The sequence below is a fragment of the Oncorhynchus keta genome, chromosome 28, assembly GCF_023373465.1.
Source record: "Oncorhynchus keta strain PuntledgeMale-10-30-2019 chromosome 28, Oket_V2, whole genome shotgun sequence".
In the NCBI taxonomy this organism is placed as follows: Eukaryota; Metazoa; Chordata; class Actinopteri; order Salmoniformes; family Salmonidae; genus Oncorhynchus; species Oncorhynchus keta.
This window is the reverse complement of record NC_068448.1, coordinates 51,222,103-51,234,302: the sequence shown is the minus strand read 5'-3', so window position 1 is coordinate 51,234,302 and position 12,200 is coordinate 51,222,103. Positions and strand designations below refer to the sequence as shown.

Sequence of the window (12,200 nt, the reverse complement as noted above, 5' to 3'; positions counted from 1 at the left end):
TTTCAAAGCCTACCTTCAAAATCAGTGCCTGTTTGCTTGACATCATGGGAAAATCGAAAGAAATCAGTCAAGACCTCAGAAAGAAATGGTAGAAGTCTGGTTCATCCTTCGGAGCAATTTCCAAATGCCCGATGGTACCACGTTCATCTGTGCAAACAATAGTACGCAAGTATAAACACCATGGGACCACGCAGACGTCATACTGCTCAAGAAGGAGACGCGTTCTGTCTCCTATATATAAACGTATTCCGGTGTGAAAAGTGCAATCGATCCAATAACAACAGCAAAGGACCTTGTGAAAATGCTGGATGAAACAGGTACAAAAGTATCTACATCCACAGTCCTATATAGACATAACCTCAGCAAGGAAGAAGTCACTGCTCCAAAACCGCCATTAAAGAAAGCCAGACTACGGTTTGCAACTGCACATGGGGACAAAGATCGTACGTTTTGGAGAAATGTCTTCTGGTCTGATGAAACAAAATATAACTGTTTGGCCATAATGACCATCTTTACGTTTGTAGGAAAAAGGGGGACGCTTGTAAGCCGAAGAACACCATCCCAACCGTGAAGCACGGGAGTGTCAGGACAATTATGTAGATATATTGAAGCAACTCAAGTCATCAGTTAGGAAGTTGAAGTTTGGTCGCAAATGGACAATGACCCCAAGCATACTTCCAAAGTTGTGTCAAGATGGCTTAAGGACAACAAAGTTAAGGTATTGGAGTGCTCATCAGAAAGCCCTGACCTCAATCCTATAGAAAATGTGTGGGCAGAACTGAAAAAGCGTGTGCGAGCAAGGAGGCCTACAAACCTGACTCAGTTACACCAGCTCTGTCAGGAGGAATGGGCCAAAATTCACCCAACTTAATATGGGAAGCTTGTGGAAGGCTACTTGAAACGATTGACCCAAGTTAAACAATTTAAAGGCAATGCTACCAAATACTAATTGAGTGTATGTGACCCACTTCTGACCCACTGGGAATGTGATGAAAGAAATAAAAGCTGAAATAAATAATTATCTTTACTATTATTCTGACATTTCACATCCCCCCAAAAACGTGCCAATCCTAACTGACCTAAAACAGGGACTTTTTACTAGGATTAAATGTCAGGAATTGTGAAACTAAGTTTAAATGTATTAGGCTAAGGTATATGTAAACTTCCGACTTCAACTGTAGTCAATTAGAGCTTCACTGAACCTCTGTCCTGACTGATAATGTAACGGTTTTCTAGGTGTGGTGAAGGAGAGTCGGACCAAAACGCAGCGTGTAGATTACGATTCATGTTTAATGAAAAAAAAACACACTAAACACAAACACTACAAAACAATAAACGTAATGAAAACCGAAACAGCCTAAACTGGTGCAAACTAACACTCGACAGTTACAAGGACACTAAGGACAATCACCCACGACAAACTCAAAGAATATGGCTGCCTAAATATGGTTCCCAATCAGAGACAACGATAAACACCTGCCTCTGATTGAGAACCACTCCAGACAGCCATAGACTTTGCTAGATCACCCCACTAGCTACAATCCCAATATATAAACACCAAAACCCCAAGACAAAACACACCACAATATAAAAACCCCATGCCACACCCTGGCCTAACCCAATACATAAAGATAAACACAAAATACTTCGACCAGGGCGTGACAGATAAACCAGAGATATATATTTTTTTATATGTATATGGAACACAACTGTACCAGAGAGAGACAGAGCATCTATATTCACCTCAATGTCTTTGTGTCTGAGCTCTAAAGAAATGTGCAAAAAATTATATTTTGTGCATCATACACTGTGATATTACTTTGCATGCATACATACATAACAGTGATGCAGTGATAAAAAAAACAAAAACAGTGTGTGAGGGCTGACCGCCGTTCGAGGTGAGTAAATGCTCCCTACACTTTCAGTGCATTTTCTCGCAAAAGGTGGGTAAAACGCTTGCACAAAATACCAAAGGTGTTAAACTGCATATACGTGTGTTTACCCTACACTACACGACTGATGCATACATTCTATGTAGTCATTTAGCAGACACATTTATCCAGAGCCACTTACAGTTAGTTATTCATCTTAAGATAGTTAGGTAAAGGCAATCATATATCACAGTCATAGTAAGGAAAAATGTTCCTCAATAAAACAGCTATCAGCAAAGTCAGTGCTACAAAGAAAAGACAAGTGTACTGTAAGTATTAGTGCAAGACATGGCATGAGTGCTATTTGGTTATTATTATTTAAAATATATTCTTACGGAACACTGATATATGAAGAAATGTATGTATCAAAAGTATCTAATCGCTCTGTCTTTTTCTTCCAGGTGTGATCAAGACAGCCCTGCCAAACATGGACAGGGAGACAAAGGAGAACTATATCGTTGTGATCCACGCTAAAGACATGGCTGGCCAGATGGGTGGACTATCAGGGACCACCACGGTCAGCATCACCCTGTCTGATGTCAATGACAACCCACCACGCTTCCCCAAGAGTGAGTATAGTGCACACATATACAGACAGATGTGTGCACACACACACACACAAACACACACACACAAACCTAGTTCACCATACAGAAGGCTCGTCCCAAACAGGCAGCCTCCATCTGGTGTCAATTTCAAAATTAATGTGGATTGGTACTGCGATGCTGCAGCTGCGGTGTGTGTGTGTGTGCATGTATGACTGCAGCGCTCTCTGGAAGGCTGGGTATAATTAAATGTAAAGCCATATGACAGAGGGAAGGGTCCTGCACAGTGCATCAGATCAGCCTGGTAATCCCTATTAAATGAAAAGAGTACTCTGTGGGTTTTTATCTCTTTCTCGCCCTCTTTTTATCTCCTTCTAACTATCACTTTTTTTTCACTCCCTTGCTGTTATTCCAGATCCTCTCGCTCAGTCTTTCTCTTACCAATGCGCTCAATGTCACTGTGTGTGGCTCCGCTAATGTCCTTTTTTTCTATTTTTCTTTTCAGTGTTTCTTTTGCCAACCATCTTTCTCTCCTTCACCCCCTCTATGTCCTCTTACACGCTGTGTCTTGTCCCCCTCTCCCCTCTCTCTCTCCCTTGCTCTTTCCCTCTCTGGTGCATCTGGCGAATTGCAAATATATCAGATTGACAGATTACTGGTGTCATTCTGTTTCCCCTCAATAACAGCACTGTGTCTGTGTGTGTTACCCACACAAGCCAAACAGCTCTTCACATGACAAAATGCACACAACCGTAGAAACCCTACCTCCATTTATCACCCTCCCCAACAGGGAGACAAACACTGTCACTGCACCTCACCTCAATGGACAGGACAGGGAGGGATGGATGGAGGAGGGGAGGAGGGGAAGGAGGGAGAGAGAGAGAGGTAGGGGGTAGAGATGGATAGAAAGGAAATGAAGGTGAGACGGGAGGAATAAATAGAGGGATGGAAGGAGGGATGAAGGGAGGGGCCAGGGAGAAAGCGAGAGTGAGAGCAAGTGGATATTGTAATGGGACACCCGGAGGAGGCAGAGTGTCAGGCAGCGATACCATTGTTGTCTGCAAGACTGATGCTTCCTCCTCACGACCCAGTGCTAAATACCTGTTAGCCCGGGAAACCTCTCCATAGTGGTGTGTGTGTGTTTCCATGCCTGTGTTTGTGTGCGTATGCTCGTGTACACACCTGCCTGCATATGTGTGTGCGTGAGACAGAGACCTGCCGACTCAGGCGTTGCCAGAATGCTGTCAGGGTGTTTTATGAGGGTGTCAGTAGTGTTTGTCTCTGCAGCCTGTGTGTATATCACTTCCATCCCTTTGCAGACCAAGCCAGCTATTTATTTAAGCATATGAGATACAGTGAGGTGCTTTAGCTAGCAGACAGGGAAGCATTCATTTATCTGGCACAAACCAGGAAATCACCCGTTAAAAATAACAATGTATGTGCCAATATATTCACGTTGAACAAATGATAGATGTTTGATTAATGTAGGCTTTTAAGATGGATTCAAATGTTTGAATTAATGGGTTGATCCAGGTGTTACAGAATAACAACAACTAATGTGTGTGTGTGTCCTTGTCTTTCCTCCAGGTCTGTATGAGTTCAAAGCTCCAGAGTCGTCAGAGCCCGGCTCGACGGTGGCCGTGCTGCGAGCTACAGACGCTGACATTGGCAGGAACGCTGAGATGAACTACCGAATCACCAGCAGTGACGGCCCGGCCATGTTCGACATTTCAACCAATAGGAGCACACAGGAGGGTGTCATCACCCTCAGGAAGGTCAGTGATTGGCTGCATTCCTAATCTACCACTAGCCCATATCCCTAGTCCTTATTCCCCTAATTCCTAGGACACTCCTTCAGTATGGCTGGATTCCCAATCACTCCTAGTGCTCTATTTCAATAAACCTAACGCAATGGTAAATCTAAGGGCTGGTGGTAGCGCTTTAGGTTCCGGGGTGTGTCAGAAATATTGTTTCTATTTTCACAACCAATTATGGGCGCAGTTCCTGGCGGTGGCAAGAAAGTGCTGGGTTTTGATGATTAAACTATGTGTAATGTGGTCGCTTCAAATTGTTTATTTATAGTTTTTCATGTATTGTATTGTCATCAAATCCAATTTGAATGCTGTCCTCTATAGTCTAGTAGTTCGTTAAATAGCCTGCCCCATATTTGCAAAATATGTTGAACATGTTTGCGGTTTACATTATTCTAATTGCATTGCTTCAAAAAGAAAATACACTACATGACCTGCTCATCGGACATCTCATTTCAAAATCACGGGCATTAATATGGAGTTGGTCCCCACTTTGCTACTAGAACAGCCTCCACTCTTCTGGGAAGGCTTTCCACTAGATGTTGGAACATTGCTGCGAGGACTTGCTTCCATTCAGCCACAAGAGCATTAGTGAGGTCAGGCACTGATGTTGGGTGATGTCAACGATTGGGTGAAGAGATGTAGCAGAGTCAGGCGCAGGACACAGGTTATGAGCAACACAACTGAGTTTACTCAAAAAGTCAAGCAAAATTCCAAATAGGAACATACATACACACTAGCACAATCAACAACCACTAAAGACACCAACAATCGCAGACAGAACAGAAATGTATGCCAGACGGTTACATAAGGAACATGATATGAGAATTGAAACGCTCCATCAGTCTTCCAATCCTTTGAAGTCGTGACAGGTGATTAGTTCTGGCTCGCAGTCAGTCTTCCAATTCATCCAAAAGGTGTTCGATGAGGTTGAGGTCAGGCCTCTGTACAGACCAGTCAAGTTCTTCCACACCGATCTCAACAAATCCTTTCTGTATAAACATCGCTTTGTGCAAGGGGGCATTGTCATGCTGAAACAGGAAAGGTTTTCTTTCACTGGAACTAAGGGGCCTAGCCAGAACCATGAAAAACAGCCCCAGACAATTATTCCTCCTAGGTAGCATTCTCCTGGGTTCCGCCAAACCCAGATTCGTCTGTAGGACTGCCAGATTGTGAAGTGCAATTCATCACTCCAGAGAACAAGTTTCTATTAGTCCAGATTCCAAACGCGGCGAGATTTACACCACTCCAGCCAAGGTTTGACATTGCACATGGTGATCTTAGGCTTGTCTGTGGCTGCTTGGCTATGGAAACCCATTTCATGAAGCTCCTGACGAACAGTTCTTGTGCCGAAATTGCTTCCAGAGGCAGTTTAGGACTCTGTAGTGAGTGTTGCAACCGAGGACAGGCGATTTTTATGCGCTTCAGCACTCGGCGGTCCCGTTCCATGAGCTTGTGTGGCCTATCACTTCGCGCCTCAGCCGTTGTTGATCCTAGACGTTTCCACTTTATAATAACAGCACTTACAGTTGACCGGCGCAGCTCTAGCAGTGCAGACATTTGACGAGCGGACTTGTTGGTGTTATCCTATGGCACTGCCACTTTAAAAGTCACTGAGCTCTTCAACCATTCTACTGTCAATGTTTGTCTATGGAGATTGCATGGCTGTGTGCTCCATTTTTTTTTTCTTCCCCCACCTGTCATCAACAGGTGTGGCTGAAATAACTGAATCCACTCATTTGAAGGGGTTTCCACATACGTTTGTATATATAGTGTACATTAAACATAGGCTATAGCATTCACACTGACATAGGGGCTGGGCCTACTGTAAATTGCAGTCTGTGGACATGCCAAACGTTGTCAATAAGCAAGATTAAATTCACTAGGCTGTTGATAAGGTCTAAAATACAGTTTATAATTCAAATCAAATTCTAATAAAAATAATTGCTGTAGTCTACGGAGGGCTTGGGTTTTGAACATATGACATGGAAAACAAGCAATTGTTACATGAAAATAACTTAACTAAATATGAGGTTCACCGCTATTCACCAAGGTACTCATCTCTCGTTTCATGATGGGCTTGGACAGATGTAGCCTAACTTTGTTGCTAATGTAAAAAAAGAATGAGCTTGGATAGGCTGTGTTTCCCCTGTCAAAATCGATGCCATAACAAACGTGTTACTGCTTCAACCAACTTTCGGTTTTGTCTTAAATATCCCTACCAATTTACATCGCAGGTTAGGTGAATTGGGTTAAGTTTAGAATAAGGGTTAGAGGAATGAGAGGCTAAAATGCTACAGTTGTTCCAGATGTAACTCGGACACGCACCCTTTGGATTGCTCGACGCTCGTGAATTACATACAACCACCCGTCCTCCCCGACCAACGTCCTTACTTTAGTTCCTGTCTAAAGTAACTAGACCTTTACGTGCGCATAATACTTCTTGTAGGTGCTCAGAAATACTTCCAAGTATGTTTTTCGTTTGGCTCTGAGGCTGTCTCCCTAGAACCTAGTTAGTAATTGCACAAGTGCTAGTTAACAACCCCATTCAAACCGCACGTAGATACAACAATTGTATCCTCAAGTTCATCTGACTTGGGGAAGTAGATAAAATGCCAAAATCCAGAGGTATCCCTTTAACTGCTTTACCTTGCCTTTTGGATGGTTGGATTATTTTCCCATGTTGCTTACATTTATCCAGTCATGTCAGATTGTACATACCGTACACATGGTATGTGGTACTGAGTTGTAGTATGTTTTGATGTATTAAAAATAATCGGATCGTTGCTTTTTCAAGAACCCCCTCCTCCAATGTGGCTTCAAATCGATCACTTAACTTCCATCAGGTCATCATTGAGTGGAGGAAGATGTAATTGCCTTCTGCTGATGTTACTGTTGTAATGATATTGGAAGGGATCTAAGCTCTCTCTCTCTCTGTGTGTGTGTGTGTGTGTGTGTGTGTGTGTGTGTGTGTGTGTGTGTGTGTGTGTGTGTGTGTGTGTGTGTGTGTGTGTGTGTGTGTGTGTGTGTGTGTGTGTAGGGTCTGGTCTACATCTGAACCTACTCTAATTAAATGGCTTGTCTAGTTAAAGGGCATTTCCTGCACCACTGTCCCCAAACAACACATGTTCATGTTGACATCATCAAACCCCTGTCTAGAGAACAGGAGAAAATAAATCAACGACTTATGAATATGAAGGGTCATATCAAATTACTGTATTTGATTGATATCAAGCGCTGTACAGACGGTGCTCAGTTGAAAGCTCAATGAAAAACCTGCACGTACACACACACACACACACACACACACACACACACACACACACACACACACACACACACACACACCTCTCTCTTGTTAAATGACAGGAGGCCTGGATTTTGTTAGTAGCTACCTCACAACCAAAAACACACATCAGACGTGTTCTCTCCAGACAGCATTAGTGTTGCCTTAAAGGAGGAAGGAGTGTGCACTCGTAAACTACTCCCTACAAGTTTAAAAGAGTTGAATTGGTGCATGCATTAGCGAGATGGGTGTTTCCATATACCAGTCATTTCTTTTGAAGAAAGAAGAGATTATTGGGATGCACACAGAGAGAGGAGAGAATAGATGTTTAAAGGGGGTCTGAACTGGCCTGGTTTTTTCACCTCATTAAAAAATTCAATTTCTGAAACTAGAATTGCATCTTAGGGGTGTGGTTTGATATGGGTGTGTTATGCTCGCTCTATCGTATTCTTTGTTTGTTCCTCTTCACGCACTGTAGCTGAGATATCCCCAAACTGCGACCGTACCAGGACTTTGGCCAAAGGAATAAATTGTGTTTGTGATGCTAATGTTAGCTCACAAATGTTGTAAGAAACTCAAAACCATTTCTTGTTCTTTCAAAATAGCATTGGCAACGATGTCTTGTGCCTTTTGTTGTCTCGTGTAAACAATTCTGAGGCACTGCGTGCTAATGGATAGTTCTGCTGTCTGTAAAGAAATGGGCAGGCTTTATTTAGGTTGATTCCCCTGCTATGATTGTTTAGCGCACAGCTGTTTTCCCATTCACCCTTATTGCATACTCCGATCATTTAGATGGGTGCTGCCAGATGTTCCATGTTACTGGGCATAATTGTGGACATGACTGAAATCCAAACACTCAATATACAAGGACACTGGATTTCTTAAATCCCACAAGTCTCTGTTTTGGAAAATACTGAAAATAATCACACTGAATTAATTAAATTGTTGATGATGTGTGTGTTGTTTGACGTATGTGTGTCTGTGTGTATCTAGCTGTGTGTGTGTGTCTGTGTGTATCTAGCTGTGTGTGTGTGTGTCTGTGTGTATCTAGCTGTGTGTGTGTGTCTGTGTGTGTATTGCTTCGACGAGAAAAGTGTTGCATGTTACAGGATGTGTGTGAGTGAGAGGGAAGGAAAGTTAAACAAAAACGTGCTAACTGGTGTGTGAGTGAGTGAGTGAGTGTGTGTGTGTGTGTGTGTGAGAGAGTTGTTAACCCTCTTCTCTCGCTCTCCTCAGCCTCTGGACTTTGAGAGGAAGCGGTCGTACACTCTAAGGATCCAGGTGGAGAACTCCAACCCCGACCCACGGTTCCTGCGCTACGCGGCGACCACGGACGAGGCGACGGTCAAGTTGATCGTGGAGGATGTGGACGAGCCGCCGGTGTTCGACCGGGTCAGCTACGTCATGGAGGTCAAAGAGGACTCAGCCGTAGGCACCATCGTCGGATCGGTCAGTGCCACAGACCCAGACAGCAGCCGCAGCCCTGTCAGGTACTACACACGTGCACAGTGCCTGAGACACCTACAAGTGGTCAGCAGATCTGGGTCAACATATTATTTATTTTCTTTCAAATATTTTACTGTGTTTCAGCTAAAATTACACTTTGAACAACTCCTGCCAGTATCAGCGCTTTCCTCAATCACAGTGCAGAGATCACAGAGAACTGTTATCCTGGAGTGCCTGCTGAAGCTAGAAGTTAGAGCTCTTTATTACTGGTGTCAAATATGGCATCACTCATTTTTATCAGCGCTCATCAGGAAGGCTGTGCTTTGTGGCATTTAGAGAGTAGGGTGACGAGACGAGGGTAGGTGAGGAGATGAGAAGTTAGGAAAGGAGAAGGGATAAGAAGCAAGGAGAGGGAATGAGAAGAGGAGAGAGGGGAGGAGAGGAGGGGACGAGAGTAGCACACACACACACTTTTATCTGGTGTAATTAATCAGGGGAGGGGCCAGGCCCAGCCAACTGAATTATTGAGAATATTAGAAAGGCAGTTGGCACCCCGACAGGACAGATTTAACGAGTTTAGACTTGCTGTCAGAAGCAAGAGGGGCAAAGAGAGAGTGAGTGTGTGGTGCGGTGTATGTGTGTTGAGGTAAAAAGTCTAAAACTGTTTGTGCTGGTAAACAAAAAAAAAATACTGTCTGAGGAAGGGTAGAGGATTAGAGAGTAGACGGAGAGGGGAGATAGGGAGAAAGGAGATGGGGGTAGGGGTGCGGTGGTGCATGGTACCTGAGAGATCTGGTTCACGCCCCCCTCCCCCCCCTCCCCCGGGGGTCTGCCTCTCCCCTCCACTTCCCTGCTCTCTTCCATGTCTACGTTTGTGTCCCAAATGGCACCCTATTCCCTATATGGCACTATGAGCCCTGGACAAAAGTGGTGCACTATATAGCGAATAGGGTGCATTTGGGACGCAGCCCTACATCCACTACTCTATTAATCAAACTGATGTATCACACTAGTCCTCGGGAAGTGAAGAAAAACAACACTACTAGATAACCTGTGTGTGTTTATTCATTTGTGTGTGTGCGTGTTTGTGTGCGCATGCATTCGCGTGTGTGTGTGTTTTTTTGCGAGTGTACCTCCAAACAGCCATTAGGACCACTACACCATGATAGCACAGATAAACATTTTGGAGTCACTTTTTTTTTGTTTTTGCGGAACGACCAGACCACAACTGTCAGTCATCCAAATTGCTTTCAAATTGGATGATACTGTATGCAGCAGTATGATGTATTGTTGTGATACTCCTCCACTGGGTTTCAGTGAAATAAAGCAAGGACATTTATACTTGTTTGTTTTGTGCAGATACAGGTACCTGATAGAACAGGGTGCAGACAAAGACAGGGGGCATAATATTCCCGTGAATATTTGCTGTGAGGAAGCGTATATTTGTTGTTTGTGTTGTGCAGGTAGACTTAATAAACTGCCTCACAGCCAAGGACACGGTACATTGGGTTTGTGTGAAAGGAAGTGAGGATGCTTATGCTTGTTTGTGTTGTGAAGAGGATGCTTATAGTTGTTGTTTGCTATGTGCAGGTACTCTATTGACCGGCGTACAGACATGGACAGGGTGTTCAACGTGCACCCGGGTAACGGCTCAGTTTTCATGCTAAGGACTCTGGACAGAGAGGAGAACCCTTGGCACAACATCTCTGTCATCGCCACGGAGTTCAGTAAGTAGCATGTTGATCATTGACGCGCACGCACACACACACACACACACACACACACACACACACACACACACACGCTCCACTCCTTCGGAACAAGAGGAAATAGAGTGCGTGTACATGTGTCAGTGAACTACCACAATTACATGTACAGTAGTTTGAGCAGTTAATCGTATCAAAGGCAGTTATTGTGTTTCCTTGGTGTGGTTATTAAACGTCATGATTCTGTGTTTTAAAGACAACCCACGGCTGATTAGCCGCATACCAGTGGACATCAGAGTACTGGACGTTAATGACAACGCTCCTACATTCGCCGCTTACTACGAAACCTTCGTCTGTGAAAACGCCAAGGCTAACCAGGTAATGGAAAACAATGTACTATTATTTTAATTTAAACCACTACAGAATGTCTTCTTTCCCACCTAAGATCCCCCAACCGATCGTATCTTCATCAGTTGACCCTTGCCTCGATCACAGAAATTGGCCTTATGCCGGAAGGCTTTCAGGTTTAACCTCAGAGCTCCCCACTCTCCTGAACCCTTTTTGTCTTGTTCCTCAGGATAAAGACATGTCAAAAGAAGATGATGAAGTATGTCATCTGTGTTAGATCATATTTTTTCTTACCTTTTCTCAGAGGATTCAGACAGTGAGCGCTAAAGATGCTGACGAGCCTATCGGTGGACACAGATTCTTCTTCAGTCTAGCACACGAGGTCTCAGGGAAAGCCAACTTCACCGTCCGAGACAACAAAGGTAAACTTCTTCTTGGAGGACAACAGTTGACACACAAGTTAATTCATTTCCGGTTTCGTCAATTTTTTTTTCCTTCCCAGAACAACTGTATTCCACAGCAGCCGGGATCACAATGTGTCAGTGTTGCGGAGTAGTGAAGTACAACTAGATCAACTAGTAACTACATTTTGCAGTAGTTTGGTGGTAGTTGAACTACATTCAAATCTAGGTAGTGTTTGCCATGTAGTGGTGTAGCTATTACTTTTTTGGCAAAAATTTTATTAAATATGAAGGAGGCAAGCATTTCCTTACATTTTCAGCATCAGACCTGCCAAATTCTCACATTGAAACATATTTTTTTGTTTAAATTGGCTAAATTTCGTCTTGCAATTTGTAGTCTATGACATTTCAGATTTAGTTATAATTTACCAAGAAGTAGTGAACTACTTTTTAAAAGTAACTGTCCAATGAAAATCAAATTTGTATAAGTTCATATTCTCTTAACTCAAAACCAAATAATGTTGTTGATACGTCTTACACTCATATTTGTGGCCAAAGCATAAATTGGAGAAAACCCCCCACCTCAAACAGAAGAAAATGCGGGCCGTTTTCTCATTGAACATGATGTCATTCATATTGGCTGAGCTGACCAATCAGCGATCTACTCGTTTTTAATGACCGCTATACGTCCACACCATTCCAACACAGAAAAGCTGCTTTTTAGCA

General features: G+C 43.4%; 1 protein-coding gene across 1 annotated transcript in view; it reads left to right on the top strand.

The window, feature by feature from the left end:
- LOC118361553 (cadherin-6-like) overlaps positions 1-12,200 on the top strand; it is an 80,980-nt gene that overhangs the window by 64,108 nt on the left and 4,672 nt on the right. The window contains exons 5-10 of the mRNA XM_035741575.2: positions 2,333-2,500; positions 4,064-4,251; positions 8,810-9,063; positions 10,610-10,746; positions 10,982-11,103; positions 11,378-11,495. Coding sequence (XP_035597468.1) covers positions 2,333-2,500; positions 4,064-4,251; positions 8,810-9,063; positions 10,610-10,746; positions 10,982-11,103; positions 11,378-11,495 — 987 coding nt within the window. The remainder of the gene's footprint in view (positions 1-2,332; positions 2,501-4,063; positions 4,252-8,809; positions 9,064-10,609; positions 10,747-10,981; positions 11,104-11,377; positions 11,496-12,200) is intronic.